At 45.2% G+C, this 16597-nt stretch overlaps 1 protein-coding gene across 2 annotated transcripts in view; it reads left to right on the top strand.

Annotated features, from left to right (window-relative positions):
* The window catches only part of LOC119404604 (metal cation symporter ZIP14), a 53160-nt gene extending 38787 nt beyond the window's left edge, over window positions 1-14373 (top strand). The window contains exons 6-9 of one of the 2 annotated variants that reach the window (XM_037671160.2): window positions 1168-1357; window positions 3080-3267; window positions 5948-6004; window positions 12820-14373. In XM_037671160.2, the coding sequence (XP_037527088.1) occupies window positions 1168-1357; window positions 3080-3267; window positions 5948-6004; window positions 12820-13011 (627 nt within the window). In that variant the 3' untranslated portion in view covers window positions 13012-14373. The remainder of the gene's footprint in view (window positions 1-1167; window positions 1358-3079; window positions 3268-5947; window positions 6005-12819) is intronic. The other variant, XM_049418939.1, reaches the window with a different exon arrangement.
* The last annotated feature ends 2224 nt before the right edge of the window (window positions 14374-16597 follow it).

Genomic DNA, 16597 nt, shown 5'->3' with positions numbered 1-16597 from the left:
GGAACGCATTTCCTTCGTGAGCATGCCTCTCCTCTTCTTTCGAATGGTGGCGCGAAGCTTCTTCAGCATCTCACAGTAGCGGTCTGCACTGATTGTTCTACCAACAGGCATGAATTCGCACAACAATAACCCCTTCCTGTGCCAAAAGGCACTCGTCATCACTTTGCCAGCACACTACGACTTTACCAGCAGACAGTGTTAGAATTTTCGCAGATTCAGCGGCTGTGGCCGTTTCCACTGATGGTACTGTTGCCTCACTTCCCGTGTCTTGTAGTGGGCCCATGTCTCGTCCCCAATGACAGTAGAGTCCAAAATTCCTTGCCATTGGTTTCGTAGGCCTGAAGATATTCGCGGGTCGCTTCAACACGTTGTCGTTCGTTGTCTTCCGTAACAGCATTCTAGGAACCCACCTTGCGCAAACTTTTGCATACCCTAAATAGTCTCTCAAAATTTTATCAATGCAGGTCTTGGTGATATCAGGGATCATCTCGTAGAGCTCCCAAAATGTTACACTTCGGTCTTTCAGCATTTTTTTCTTCCACTTTTGCAATCGTTTCGTCTGAAACCGATGGCCAATCAGAACGCTGTTCCTCGTGGACGTCTCTACATCCGTGTTTGAATTCTCTGCACCATTTGCACACGTTGTACGCTTATACACTTTTGCACATAGTCTTCGCGCGGTTGGAAATGCATGTCCACCGGCGCAGCGTTTTTTGCACAAAGATCAAAAAGAAAACGAATCACAGAGCATGATTTGCACCTGGCGAGAAAAGTGAGTGGGAGCTCCATCTCAAACGGCTGCCAAGCCAAGACTGAGCGCTGCAGACAGCTAGCCTGGGCGGCGACTGTGAGAGGAGGAACCGAGCTACACGGCAGTGTCGCCGGATACACCGTGTAACAGTGTTCCTCGCAACTGCAGCTCCTTGGGAACCTCTTATTTTATGGACAACCCTCGTATTTTGCCGATGGGTGCCAACTGAAGACGGTGAGAACAAAAGTATGTGCATCTCTCTTCCCTAAACTGATGCATTCCAATACGTGAGCACTGTGCTTATAGAAGATTGCAGTGTTTAAAATAGCTTGCATGAGATGTGCTTGGGTGCAGTCAGGAAAGACACCTTGCTGCACTTGCAGAAGGAGTGAGAGCAGTGCTTGCTGTTGTCACAGGCCCACAACCACGACCACGGAATCAAAGCGGGTGATGGCATTGCCGCTGTCGCCTGGATGATCATCTTTGGTGACGGCATGCACAACTTCATCGATGGCCTCTCCATTGGGGCAGCATTCTCCGAGAGCCTTCTCGCTGGAGCCAGCATTTCAGTTGCCGTGGTGTGTGAGGAGTTTCCACACGAACTCGGTACGTGCTGGTACTGTGCTGCAGTGCTGATACTTTGGCACAGCTCAGTTGAGCTCAGTTAAACCTCAATATGACAGAATTCTCGACATAGCAAAGTATTTCATCATCATCAGCCTGACTTGGCCCACAGCCCGGCAAAGTCCTCTCTTGTGTTTCTCCAATCAAGCCAGTCCTGTGCTTGCTGCGGCCACGTTTTTTGTCTGCTTCTGCTTTTTCGCAGTCGCGATAGTCTAGAGCTCAAATGTCAAGAAGATAGGTGCTGCCTGCCCTAGTGCACTGACTGAGTTTGCCCGCAAAAAAGATTTCTCCTATCTAGTTAAATATGTCCAGGAAGTATGTGCAGTCAGGATATAAATTGGCACGCCTGTGACCCCACTGATGTGGACGATTATGTGCCACTCCTCTTTCTTAGGAAGAAGTGTGAAGTGGTGTGATATCTCTGCTGTGCTCAAGGAACACTGGACACAGTGCACACTGTAGTACAAATGAAAAATGGGCATTTGTGCTGGCCAAGCAACACAAGAGAATGCCAGTATAACACTGACTACAACACAATGGCTACGTCACCGCGGCATGAAGTCCGTGAGGACAACCCGCAGAGCAGCACCAAGGAGGGAGAGGGCCGCCCCTCATGCACCCTCGTCGCCAGGTGAAGCAGGATGTACAGGCGCCGAGACAAAAACAATGCATCGAAAAACACAATAACTGTGCTCTTTTTTGTTATTGCATTTTCGGCAGTTTGATCTGCAGAATAAAACTTATAGCACTCCTATTGCGCTTATGTTATCCTATGCTCAGCACATTCTAATTTGTGCCAGCTTATGAAAAGCAATTTTTAACATAATAGCAAAAGTATTAGTCAGTGGCATAAAGCAGCCAGTGAGGCTATAGAAAATTTGGCTTCTGTCATTACCAGGTAAACAGATGCAGAAACTGACCCCTGTGAGTTGGGTGTGTCTACCACTCCTCCTCCGTGCATGTACACTTAATCTTGTTTCTTGGCTTCATACGTGAATGCTGGATAGTGCAACTACAAAGAACACACTGGATAAGTGCTGCTCACAACGAAGCTTTATTGCGATTTACTTGCCTTGGACGATGTATATACGCACCAGCATGCGCAGGCACATTGCCCATTTCAGCCACACGGCATACCATCGAGCACGACATCTCGTGAAGGGTATATGAAAATCATTCTCAAAACTGCTTTTCCTTACTGTGCAGTACAGCAGACATGTTGGCCTCTTTTTTTCTAAAATGATGTGCTTCCATGATTTCTCGGGTCAGCAGGCTATGGAATGGTTGTTATGACCTGTGTTCGTCATGAGGTCCCATACTTGTTGATACAGCTGCACAAGTATGCCTGCGCATACTTGTGCAGCTGTGTATATGTGCGCGCAAGAACTTGAAACTAAGCTTAGTTGTGAGTAGCACTTGTCCTGTGTGTCAGTGTTTCTTCTTTGTATCCAATATTCATAACTTCGCCTTCTGCACAGTTGGGTTGTGACTCCAACATAGTTTGCACATGCTAGAGCACTCGCGTGATGAGCCTTGGCGATACTGGTTTTGTTCTATGTGTGCACATGTGCATTATTACAGCCCACTTTCGAGGCTGCAAATTATAAGCTAGACGTTATCTCATCGAGAATCGGGTGTTGGCCAGTGGTACTACACGCTGCTGAAGCTAGGACAAAAATGAATCGAGAGACATGTTGAATGCAGGGGACTTTGCGGTGCTGCTGAGTGCGGGCATGAGCACCCGCCAGGCTGTGGCGTACAACTTCCTGTCGGCGCTCACCTGCTTCCTGGGTCTGGGTGTGGGCATTCTGGTGGGTGACCTCACTGAAGGCGCCCCGCACATCTTTGCCTTGGCTGCTGGCATGTTCCTCTACATTTCCCTCGTTGCCATGGTGAGGCCAAGATGCTGTTAGTAGAAAAAAGTTTGTGCAACGTTGCTTGCGAAGCACAAGCTCTAATTGGACACAAATATATGTTGCTAATGCTGGCTGTATTCAGTTGAATGTTGCTTGTTGGAGATTCTTGGAACATTCGTTGCAGCACTGACATCCAAGTATTTGGAGGATAAAATTGTGTGGCTGTCAGTTTCCCTGTTTGACAGCATGTGCCTCTAACATTGGCACGCAGTTGTATGACACTTCTTGGTATTTGATTCTTGGGCTACATTGCTGTTCATTTACAACAGATTGCATTTAAGGAAAGAAAATGTTAATCTCACTGATCGTTACTGACAACTGTTTATATGTGATTGCTAAAAAGTGCACTGATGAGAGTTGCTGTTGAACGAGCTATTCACATTCTTAACATCCTTGTGCATTTGCATGCAAAATTTCATAGAAATTGAGTCAGAGTGAAAGAACTTTTGTGCACAACTGAAAAAAAAAAGAAATTGAAGGTGATGTATTGCATTTGATAAATTTGCATAGAATTTGGCCAGAATGCAAGCTAGTTGTTTCTGGGTGTGTCCAATAAGATTGAATACGAGGTCCTGGTCACTATTCTTGATTTTAATGAAATTTACTGTAGGCCTAGGCATTAGACCCAGAGCAATGGTTTCAAAGTTAGTTTTGTGAAAAAAAGATTTTGTTCGCCTGAAAAAAATAATATAAATTTTGGCCGCAAAAAACATTTTTCCGCCAATTTCGCTATTTCTGAATTTTGAGCGCACCTAGGGGAAAACTGGTGCCTTTCTTGGTCACATTATTTATTCCCCTCAAAGAACAAGTGAAATACGATCTTATGAGTCTATTATTTCCCTTGCCTCTTGAAGCACTTTTGAAGAAAAAAATCACAAACATGGCAAATTGCACAAAATACCTGTATTTCTGGAATTTATCTCTGCAAACAAGTTAAAGTGAGGATAATAAAGATTGGTACATATTAACGTTGATATTCGTGCTCTCTTTTAAAATAATTTATGTGGTTTTTTATTGTGCTCCGTTTTAATCGATAATTGGGCTGAAACGTAAGTGATTTACCAAAAGTGCCCAAGTTTGAAAATAGTTGTCTCAAAAAGACCATTTAAAATTTTTTTTTAATCCCTCGGATTGAAGTCAAGGACGTCATCTTGCATTCTGCATAAAATAATGCTGCATTATTTTGGTCGCTAACTAGTTATAATGCGTCAAAGTGACCAAGTGAGCCTAGCAGCCGTGCCGTTCATTGTGTGCTGGAAATCGGATATAAGTTTTTCAAAATAATTGTACGCGACATAACCTCGAAGCAGCAGCTCCACAACAACAAATGTGCAGCTAGCTGTCATGGTTCAGCAATCTTTGTCTTGCGATCAGGCGCTTGAGAAACCTGCAGCAGTGGTCGCTCGATGCTGGTGGGCGCTCACATTACGCAAACGGGAATGGATTTGACTTGATGGCAGCAAAACTTGCATTAGCAACAGCGGCACCACGAACAGTGCTGGCAGTATTGGCTCCCTCACTCCAACGTATCTACGAGACATTTGGATAGACTAGACAAGACATATCTCATCTAGACAAGTGTAGCTCAATATACTGCCATCAGAATGCAGCAAGCAAGCACACCCTGGAGAAATTAACATTCCTTCTGGAACAACTAGTATTTTGCATTCCGCCCGAATTTTAGGCATACATTTGTTAATTGCAATAGTTATTTAAGCAACCTTAAATTTCTTGTTCAGTCACTTTGGCTCACTTTCTATTCACGCCGTGCTTATTATCGCCAGACGTGTCGTGCAGGTCATCTGTGCCCTATGCCGCCACGACTAGGGGCGCACAAAGCATTACCACGGTTAGTTTCTCACGGCTAGGCTGAGTAGAGGAACTGAGCTGCCCTCCTGTGTGCTGCACCCACATGCACCGTAATCTGCAGTGCCCTTGGGACAGACCAAGGGGGTTTAAACAAATGCTGGAGTGGAAGTTATGTCCCAAAAGTGAAGCCATCTTGCCGTGGGCATGTTAATACATTAACTTACACTGAAGAAAAAGTATCAATTTCCTGACATGCGCTGTGAGAATAAGATGGCTCATTTCTGGACCGGTATTGTCTCTCTGTGTTACTAGTTTCCTGAAGAAGCTTCGAAGCCTTGGTAAATGTTATTGAAGATCACGTTACCAATACTCACTCGGATGTGTTACTTCCGTCGGGTCAACTCACTGAGACTCATGAGTCGCCTCACTCAGACTCACTCAGACTCAGATAGAGCCGTGAGTCTGAGTTTGAGTGAGTCCAAGTGGGTATTATTTTGGTGAGTTTGAGTCCGAGTTAGTCCGGCTGAGAAAAATTTCACTGAGTCTGAGTCCGAGTGAGTCTGATTGAAGAAAATTTTGGTGAGTCTGAGTCCGAGTGAGCTCTAATGACAAAATATATTTCATGAGTGAGTCTGAGTGAGCTCCACACTTTTTGCCGACCTATGCTGAAGACTGCACCCACAAATAACTCAGTGATTTCATGTCATTTCCCCTTGGCATACATTCGTTATGTATGGGCTAGCTGGCCTGCTGTACAGAATGTGCAGTGAAAGCTCTTTTGTTTTTTTAGTATTATTGTTCCGTAGAGCATGTGAGGTCAGTGAAAGTTGCTCTCTCTCCTCCACAGATGGGTGAGTTGAACGAAGCCCTGGACGCAGCCAGCAAGGAGGGCTTTGTGGCCTCGGTAAGTGGCTCTGAGAAAAAGGGGGGGGTGGGGGGGGCTTGAAGTCGTTCATCAAGGAATGCCACTGGAGGCTAGTCGGGGCAGCAACAGCCTCCTTTAGTAACGTTTTAAATGGGTAGGCATTTCTGTATGCTGACTCGATGTGGATACTGTCCGTCCCTCTTTCACTTGAGACAGTCATCTCCGTGAACAAAATAAGTTTTCTTGCTTGGTGCTGGGTTTGAACCCAGGCCCCTGTGCTCTGAAGGCGAGCATTTTAACCACTGGGCTACACACCCACGCTTGCAGAATGCAAATACATCTGAACCATATAAATGCATTGTACCTGCGATGCTAAACAAGTGTAAAAGTGGAACACTTTCTAGGAAGGCGCCATTGAATTTCGTGGTAGTGGAATAGAAGACCCCGCTAGGACACCATGTGAAGCTGACATGGAGGATTACATACATCAGGAAAATTCAAACTTTGCAAAAATTTGATGCCAAGCCCTCCTTTCGAGAGATCCACCATATATGGGGCCACTCCAGGTGCTGACAAATGCTAGAAAGAGACGAGAGACGCCTACTTGAAAACGGCTGCCACTTACAGTACAGCTCAATGCTTACCCAACTCCCAAGGGGTAGAAGAGACCCTTCACGCGAACTACCTCAAGCCGCCATGTTTAGGTCGCCGCACACTTTGCGAGACTGGTGCATGACGTTTCGCTAGCGCGGCAGCCAGCTCGTGTGTTGGGAATCGTGCCGGAAACGTGTTGCTAAAAATGGTTCAAGAGATGTGTTCCGTTGTGGTACCAACAAGGCTACCGTGACGAGAACAATAAAATAAGCCGCGGACATTTGAAAATTACCAACGTAAATGAATACATGTGCCGCACCTCAGCACAATACATTGTCAGTGTCATTATGGTTGTGGAATGCGCCAGGCCGTGTATGTAGGCATGTTGTGGATTTGTACATAAAATGCTTGCTCGCGCCATGGATGACGCGGTATGGACCATCGTAAGTGCGTTTCGGTGGCATTCGATATCGCCAGCTCTGTGGGAATATGGGATGTAGTACGTTTGCTGACAGTGTGGTTTAGGGGCACGAAACGTGCGGGATGAAACTTGCAGTCTGTCGATGTAGTCAGCGGGGTAAGGGCATGTTGATGGAGCGGTCGGGCAGTAAGGACGCCAAGCTACTTTAACAAACTTTCTTTCCGAACTGAAGGACGACACCGGCATTTCAGTTGTCGTGAAGCCTCGGCGGACCCGACTATACTCCGTTTCACGCATCAAGTGCAACGCTGTTGAAGCTGTGCGAGAATTTTGGTCAGCAAAATGTACAACTACGCGCAGCTGTTTTCGTCGGTTTTCGCGGTTGTGAATGCTCGTGCGGCTTTGGCATAAGGCTACCGCTGAGGAGGCGTCGTGACCGGCTCATCTTGATGCTTGGAAGGGTAGCGCTAGTAGGCACGGACTAGAGGACACACAGACGGAAGCGCTCTAGCAACTGTTTTTTTATTGAATATCTGCCCTACATATATACATCGCTTTTATGGCCATGTGACAATTTCAGCGCACTGACGAATTGAGCAACATAATTTCTTTTTCTGACAACACTATCGACGGTGTGCTGACAGGTTTCGCCCCTTCTATGATTATGTTCTTTGCTTCGATGATTTCTCGAGTGCACTTATCTTTGTGGCGGCTGATTGTGATACAGTTTGAATAAACAGGTGAACAACCACAGTCATTGCAATGTGTGGACAGGTGCCCATCTCTGTATCGAGCAACGTTTTGTTTGTGCTCCCGTAGCCGATCATTGATACGTCGGCCCGTTTGGCCGATGTATTTCCCGCCACATGTCAGTGGTAAACTGTATACCACGCCTTCTGCGCATGGCACGAAAGGACTTTGGTGCTTTTTCTGGCACCCTGTATCAATGATCGGCTACGGGAGCACAAACAAAACGTTGCTCGATACAGAGATGGGCACCTGTCCACACATTGCAATGATTGTGGTTGTTCACCTGTTTATTCAAATTGTATCACAATCAGCCGCCACAAAGATAAGTGCACTCGAGAAATCATCGAAGCAAAGAACATAATCATAGAAGGGGCGAAATCTGTCAGCACACCGTCGATAGTGTTGTCAGAAAAAGAAATTATGTTGCTCAATTCGTCAGTGCGCTGAAATTGTCACGTGGCCATAAAAGCGATGTATATATGTAGGGCAGATTTTCAATAAAAAAATATATAAAAACCCAGTTGCTAGAGCGCTTTCGGCTGTGTGTCCGTGTGTCTTCCTCTAGTCCGTGTCTACTAGCGCTATACTTCCAAGCATGAATTTCCAACTCGCCCAAGAAACAGCACATCTTCATGCATTCTCATCCTAAAAATGAAAAATAAATCACATTCGGGACCGTAAAGAGTTGAACTATTTGTTCCACCTGATGTATGAAACGGAGTATAATGAAAGTGGTCGGCACTGGCCGCTTGAGACTTCCTGTGTCGTGTGCCCGCCTCGTTTCTCAGGCGGGCACCGTTCTCTTCTTTGTCAGTGATGCTGCTACAACGTCGACTTAACTTTGTTGGCAGCTCGTAGCTTGACGAGCATCTTTCCTTGCCCCGAGGCGGATGCCAGCCGATCCATGTCTCAAAGTTCAACAGCCGCACCAAATCTTTCGCCCATCTGGTCTACGGGACGTTCTTATGACACCGAAGTCGGGTGTACAGCCTTTGCAAAGCAAGGCATGGTGGCATTCTTTCGCAGGAATATCGGTGACTGAGATTCAGCTGGCTGGCACCACGCACGGACAGCCTACATGGGTGCACGTATATGGACACAGCCCCTTGCCCTGAACATGGCAATTTCTATCCCTGAACACTTTGCAAAATTGAAACTGACGAAAAGCCCACCACCAGGTGGCGTGTTTATCATAACGCTGATAACATAGTATGTACTGTATTTTCATTTCCTTGTTTACTTCCTTGAATTGACTTGCTTGCCAACATTTGTATTTGCACCAACTTTTACAGCTGTGATTTATTATCCTTCTTTTCTTTTCTACGGGTGTAAAATATGTATAATGCGCCCACTACCACTTTATTTCGTGCATGTAGCCTCCTTAAATTGAACTTGTTGAGAAAGGCTGCTCGGTCCAAAATTGATTGTTACTATTGATGTGAATGTTTTCTGTTTTTCTTTTTGTTCCCCTTCGCTCCCACTCCTGTAAAAACCCTGCAAAGGGTTAACAGTATGTGAAAATAAATAAATAAAAATAAATAAATAAAATGCCGAGCAAGTGCCCCCCCTACAGTGAAGGATAACCTGACCAGAGTTGGAGGGGGGGCGCTTGCTCGGTCCCGGACCGAAATTCAAGATCGCGGCGGGAGAGCCGCTCAAAATAAAAAATGCCCATCCATGTTTTTAATGAAATGCTTTATTTATTTACTGTTTTTGTTCCCCCTCGTCACTGTCAAACCATTGAAGCAGCGACCGGTTCGACCGATATACGACCGGCCGCATGACAACGGAATTTCATAAACAACATTACATACGCATGCAGTGTACTCATTCTTGTGGTTCTTTTTGCATAAACGATGCTCGTCTCGAAAAAAAAGTGGCCGCAGGGGAGGAAGGGGAGGGGGGGGCGCTTGCTCGGTCACTGGCGCCTATTTCAGATCTCCCGAAAAATGGAGGGTAGCGCTTGCTCGGCATTTTACGGTATGAAAGGGGTCTATTGTGTAGGCCTATCTCGCTTTTGCCCACTGTCAATGGGTGGAAAAGGAAAATTAGCTCATGCTCAGGGGAGGGCAACTGAAGTCTGATGGTACATTTGACTGGTCGTTTTCGAGTGCTCCGAAGGCGCTGAAAAAGGTGTGTAAAATAGCAACTAACCATTGCTACTAACATTATCGGGTCAAAACATGATCAGGAAGGAGAAAGACGACTTGCATACCTGCTTGTTCTCGTTGAAAAGGTTTAAAGCTGTTGAATTCAACAGTTTCAAACACAGTCAGAGCGCTCTCAAACGACCTGTCGAATGTACCATGAGTGAGGCATCAAAAAATAATGGTGCCATCAATCTAGTACTGTGCATGCTGTTCCAAGAATGCAGGGATTATGGCGTAATGTAACACGTAGCTCAGGTGCAAGACTATTTACGCTACACATTTATAGAATAGCAACCATAGTAGTATATTTATGGAATGTCTTTATACTGGAAAACAAAAATGGGGAAGGCAGTGGGTGTACTTACAGGTGGCCGAATGTTGAGTTGGGCGTGACATTGAATCAATGAAGGATGTCACCGAGAATGTAAGAAGGAAAGAAAGGAAAGAAACACGAAGGGGGGGAAAACACCTCGAGGGCTACTGGCTGTATCTAACTGTAGCAAATGGCTACAGGAGGATTCTTATGTTTATAGCTTTTGGTTGGCAACTGTTCTAAATGCACACCTGTTATAGTACGCGATAGGCAGAAACATAGAAAGATGACAGGACAAAGTGCTTACTCACAACCGAAAAATTTGTTGAAAAAGGAACACATATAATTGCACAAAAATGGGGTGTCAAGAACATTGGTTACAGCAATCTAAGGCAAGTCTTACGATTTTAAATTTATTACATAATGGCTCAGTAAAAGCCACGTTATGTTTCCTTATCATGTACTTTCGTCCATGTGGGCCTTGTTTAGGATATTGAGCGGGATCTTTCTTCAAGTGTTTATTCCTTTGCCAGGCCCTAACCAAGACAACTGTCCTCTTTGGAATCTGTTGGAGTGCTGTACTTGCGGCCGAGAGGCGTGGGAGACTATGAAGAAATTGTTGTAAAGCTTCCTCAGCTTAAAAATGACCGAATGTTCTGTCAGAAGAGTATTTTTATTACCTCAGTGTAAAATACTATGTGGATAAACATACGCCAAAGCTGAGTTTTTTTTGCAAGCTTGCCTTCATCTATCTGCACATGCATGCCTTATATTTGTTCAAATATATTTTTATGTTTAGTGCTAATTCTGGACGCTTGGTTCGTGTAATCTTCCTTCTGCTGAAAGCCAGTCTTTTGGAAAGAAGACCTATTCTACAAATATTTAACAGCTCATTAAAAAACTAGAAATAAATTGTAATTGACAACTGTAGTTTATGTGAATTACCATTCCTTATTCTTTTAACAAAAATTTGTTTTGCTCTGTGGTGATGGAGCTGGTTTTCTGCCAACACTCTGACTCGTAGTTTCGTGCCCTGCAACAAAATTTTCATGCTGCTTACACTGACGAGATTAAGTATCGAGACTTCGTCAAACATTTCAGGAAGGGACTTCTTGTCTGATACTGAATGATAGGCAATTTTTTAAAAGAAATGGCAACTACTGGCGAACCTTGGTGGGACACAGTTATAACCCTTGTGCTGATTTGCGGTTCCAACTGCTGCAATAGCTCTACCATAGGGCTGCTGTGTAAAATAAATGAGAACTGAATCAAAGTTGTAAGCTGAGCGTGTAATGGTGTGCTCAGTTAAAGAGATACTCAAGTGAAACATTGAATTTAGACAGGTAAATTATTTTTTCAAGATTGTGATTAGTTTCACCATCATGGGATAATTATTAGAAGACAAAATGATGGCCAAAGTTTCATTGCTGAATTCTGCGCCAAAACTTCAGTTTATGAACGTCGGTGTGATGTCACAAATTTGAAAAGTCTTTTTGCTTATTTTGGCTGCATTAATTCAATAAAATTTTGTCAGCCTTGCTGTGTTAAAGGGACACCAAAGGCAAATATTAAGTCGGCGTTGATTGTTGAAACAGCAGTCCAGGAACCTCGTAGTGCTACTTTTATGCCAACGAAGTGCTTACCTTGAAATAAAATCACGTTTTAGTGGTCCACATCGCGTTAGCGCACTTCGAATCACCCGCCTGAAAGCGGTATTTCGCACGTCACTGTTGCTGTGCCCAATGTTGCCCGCCTTTACTGCGCGGCGGCGTGCACTGGCAGCGTGCACCATTCGGGCATCCGACATTTTGTCGAACTTTCTGCCAGAGCGGCTTTCACGAGCGCGCAAAACACACCCGGCAGTACGCAATACCGAAACCACCACTGAGACGCGACTGCGTGAGCGAAGCAGGGCGCCGGGCGAAGCACAGTTCGGCAAAACCGGAACCTTTGAACCCTGCACGCCGTTCCCCATGGCAACGCCAAAGAGGTTCTTTTTTCCACGTATCAAACAGAAACGAACAAGCAGCATTTTATTACATCTCTTGATGCACGGAGGGTTCTTTTTTTATTGCAGCTAATATGATTACGAGGGATTAATTGTGGTCGGACTCTCTCACGTCATTGGGATCATTTCCAAAATGTCCCGCTCGTGGCGCTCATCGTGTGATACATTTAGCTTAGCTTAATTTCTCGGTAAGTAGGGCACTGCTGTTGATAATATTGCTGTTTTAGACGTTGTCATACATTGAGCTTTCACTCTGACATAAATGGTTATTTACCTTTAGTGTCCCTTTAAGACTGTGGGTCCCTCGGAACGCTATGTAAACAATTTTTACCGATGAATGATCACCATCAAAATCTATGACGTCATGGTGAGCTGGTGCGGGGACTTCAAGTTGGCGTTGCAACCCGTATCTTCTTTTTGTGCATTTTCTCGCTTACCGAGCGTCTTCTCGCAATAAGGGTGGTGCCTTTGGTGTTGTGAAATTGTAATTTACTGATGTAAGAAACGGTGTTCTTCTTTTTAGTGTCCATTTTTATCGTGCAGTGCTCCCAGAAAGGGCATAGATGGACACTGGTTTGTGTCACGAACTGGGAGATGAAGAAAGGTGCTTTTTCCCAGGTGAAACTGTTCCTGCTCCAGAATGTGGGCATTGGTGTTGGGGTGGCGCTGCTCTTTCTGATGGCCAAGTACAGTGAGAAGATCAACTTTGAGTACTTCTCGAGTCTTCCAGTCGGAGTGAGCTTGGCAGCAGCCTCGTTTGGGGGCACGCACGACGATGCCAGGGCTGTGTTTGGGGGCCTCGGCATGTGACTTGAACCGTGCTCTCGACAGAGTGCCGTCCAGCTGGGCAGAGTGCATGACTGCCCGGCAGCAGTCTTCTTCCCTTTAGCATATCCCCTACGGTGGGTAAGTTGACATGCGTCGCCTTTTGCACGTTTCAAGAATGAGTTGTGGCTGCATGGCATCCATGAACCAGCCTCGCTTCCGTGCAATGGCTGGGTGCTTTTGTGTGGCACCTAGGCAGGTCTTTCTGTCTTCACCGTCACGCCACATTGCAAGCACAACTGTAAGAGATTCTGCAATACGTAGCATTCCTGACTATTTGAAAAAGTTCTTGCATGTAATGGCTTCTACAGCTCTGTTTTGTGACATTTTCGATAAGACCATTGTTGTTTCTTTACAACTTGCATTAATAAACATGGACTAAATGCGCAGGAAGTTTGCACCCTTGATGTGTGTGATGAAATAGTGGTGCTGTGCAGTGTGTTATTTACTTATCAACAGTGCTCACACTCGGCTGGTCTTGCTTGCTCAGCCACGGAATGATGACTGTATCGTGGAGATCAGCTGGGGATTGCTGTGTGATGTACCGCTCATTGTGCTGCTGTTCTTGTGCGTGCCTGTTGTTATGCGGTATAATACCCCTGTCTAAGCTGAAGGGCATTTACCTGCAGTGAGATTATGTCCTCCCATCAGAATATTCATTGCCTAGTGCTGGTGCAAGTAATAGTAGTTAAAAGAATTTCTGGCTCATAGTGAGAAAACAAATGTCTTGTTTCTTAGCTGCTTGTTGCTAAGTCATGACAAGCCCATACTGTCTTGCAATAATTGAAGTATATTAGTCAAGAGTACAAGCTCAGGTGCCTGCTTAATATAGATAGGCTAATGGCATCAAGCTTATTTGCAGTTGTGGCAGTATCGAAACCTATTCATTTAGTACCTTTGATACACATGACATGTAAGAGAAATGTTGAAAGTTCTTTGTTCACATGAGTTGTGAAACTCTTAATGGGTAGCATGTAGTACTGTGATTGGCTAATATTGCACAAGTCTACTGATTACAGTGTTATCTGTGGGCAAGCTAATGTTTGGCATTTTTTGGGTCTTACATTGTACACAATGCAAACACTACCACATTTGGCAAAGTTAGCATGTGATGTGGCATATGTTTCTGTTGCGATAGATGCCGCCACCGCTGTATAATCTCTGCTGATTGCATAGGGTAATGCATAGTGGACAGTAGTGTAGAATCTACTAGGCATATTCATCCACACCTGATTTGTGCTCGAAAGTGAAGAAACTGTGGAGGGTCAGTTGTCTGTTCCGGTGGCATGTCCAACAGCAAAAGAACTTGCAGTGCAGTGAGTAATAAAGATTTCATTTCATTTTGTTTCTGGAGGCTGACGTGTAAGCTTTACCTGTGCACACCGAGTTTCACTGCTGCCGTAGAGGAAGACCAAAGCGATAAGTTGAAACTTTTACTGGTGCCATTCGTCATATGGTTGAGTAGCACGAGGTTCTTGCGAATGTGTTTTCCAAATTGCGCTCCGCGTGCCGGATAAGGGCCGCCGAAGCGGAGCAGTGCATTTTACTCCAGTGTCATTGAAGGAAAAGCTTATGGAAGCATTAAACACACAAATGTTCACTTGCAAACCTGTCCCTTCTTTGGATTGCACCGCACACTAGTGGAGTGGCAGTCACTCTCATCCGCAGCAGCCCTATCAGTTAGAGCTGTCACCCCCGATCCCGCGGCTTGTTGTTGACTGATGTGGCCTGCGGAGCTAGAGACGTGTCTTTCAACTGAAGGTGGTTTTTCACCACACTGCTGCCAGTTGCAGCCAATGCACACAGAAACAACACCTCAGTGGGGAAAAAACAACAATAAATAAATAGCACACATCGAGAGACCGATAATTGTTCAGCTCACCTCGTGTGGCTTTTGCTGCAGAGGGTGATGGCAACATCGGTGGCTTAGCTGAGATCCGTTGGGTTGCACCTCTCAAGTTGCCAGACGAAGATGCCTCTGAAAAAGCCAAGTGCGTCCTCGGGGGAGGCAGTGGCAAAATTCCCTCCCCCACACCACCTGTCTCGCCGCTGAGGCATCTCGTGAAGACGAGGCGCGTCCGTTTTGAGATACAGGGATGCGCAGGCAATCTCACAAGGTGAATCTCGATCGCACCTCTTCTCGCTTTCGTAGCAGTGGAGAGCATGTTGATGATCCTTGGCATGTGGGAACCCTGTATTGCTCGGTACTCTACCGCCTCCACGCAGTGCGTTTCCATATTTGGTACCCTGTGCTTCAGTGCCCGATATGGTGTTTCTGTTATCGCCATGTCTCAAGTAAAAAGCATGATTAGCCATAGATGTGGTAGCACTTCATGCAGCGAGCTCTTACTTCTCTTCTAAGCTATTGCGACTGTTCAGGAAACGGATGTCGTCGACACGACTTGTATCTTGCAAGTGATCTAGATCGGCGATAAAAAGGACATCGCAACTTGTTTCGGGATATCACACATCTCACTCTTACTGATCCCGCATTCGGAAAGAAGCCGTTCTGGACGCGACGAAGAATAGGAGGAATTTCTGTGAAAGCACTCAAAACAGGTGCCTTTACTGCAATTGAAAGTTTTTTTGGTAAGGACACAGCTGCAAAAAAGATTTTTGCTGTCGACCGATTCCTTTTGAGCTGCTTGTACTTACCAGCCGAACTGCTAAAAGCTCTAGAAAATTATGTGTATGTTCAGTGATAAAGCTAACTTAAAATGCTTTTGTGGTGATGGAAATCTGCGATGCCGTAGAGGGTCTTGCTCAATTTTTTGGACGTATGCATGTGTGATGTCGCAATATAGAAAATGTGGCCACTATAAACGGAGGTGCTGTAAATCAGGTTTTCACCTAAAGTTTGTGTGATATTAAGACTGAAGCTCTTTTGGTCTTGTGAAGTCCTACAGTTTTTGACTTTGTGTGTTCATCTGAGCGGGCGCAAAGCAAGTTGTTTGGTCAACATAACAGCATTGGCTTCACACCACTCTGGCACAACGCATGAGGTTTTCAAGACCAATTGTGGTGGCAGAATAGGCTTCACTTCACCCACAGTACCACGGTTCTTTATGGCATCGGATGCATGGGCACTGGGAAGAGGGCTTCGCTGGTGCGACATCAAACCGGTGTCATCAAAATTGATTGCTCTTGCGTTATTGATATTGGTTTTTTTTTCTCCTGCCGTATTTATTAAACATTCTTCTGGCCCCTTCCATGCAAAGAAGAAACCTGTGGTGACTCTACTTTGCACAGCAAGTTGATTTTCAATTTTACGAAGCAAACTCTACCGACTTCATTATTTTGGGGTTTAACCGTCACATCTTATTTTGGTAATCACAATTGCCTTTCTTTTTTTTTTCTCCTGTGTGGCAAAAGGCTTGCATGCTTTGGTGCAGAAAGAGGAGTCGTACTAAGAAGCTGCAGCTTGCTTGCACCACACAGTACAGTGCAGTCGACTTATAATTATATCCAAGGAAATCCCATCGTTATAACCAATAATTGTTATAAGCGGGTTTAGAAGAAAAAGACCTGGGTAGGCTACTCAACAGTGTTGTAGTAGTCGTCCCTCTCACTG

This window comes from Rhipicephalus sanguineus, chromosome 9 (genome assembly GCF_013339695.2).
Source record: "Rhipicephalus sanguineus isolate Rsan-2018 chromosome 9, BIME_Rsan_1.4, whole genome shotgun sequence".
Taxonomy (NCBI): Eukaryota; Metazoa; Arthropoda; class Arachnida; order Ixodida; family Ixodidae; genus Rhipicephalus; species Rhipicephalus sanguineus.
Note: the sequence above shows the minus strand (reverse complement) of the source record. Positions and strands in the feature narration are given on the sequence as shown.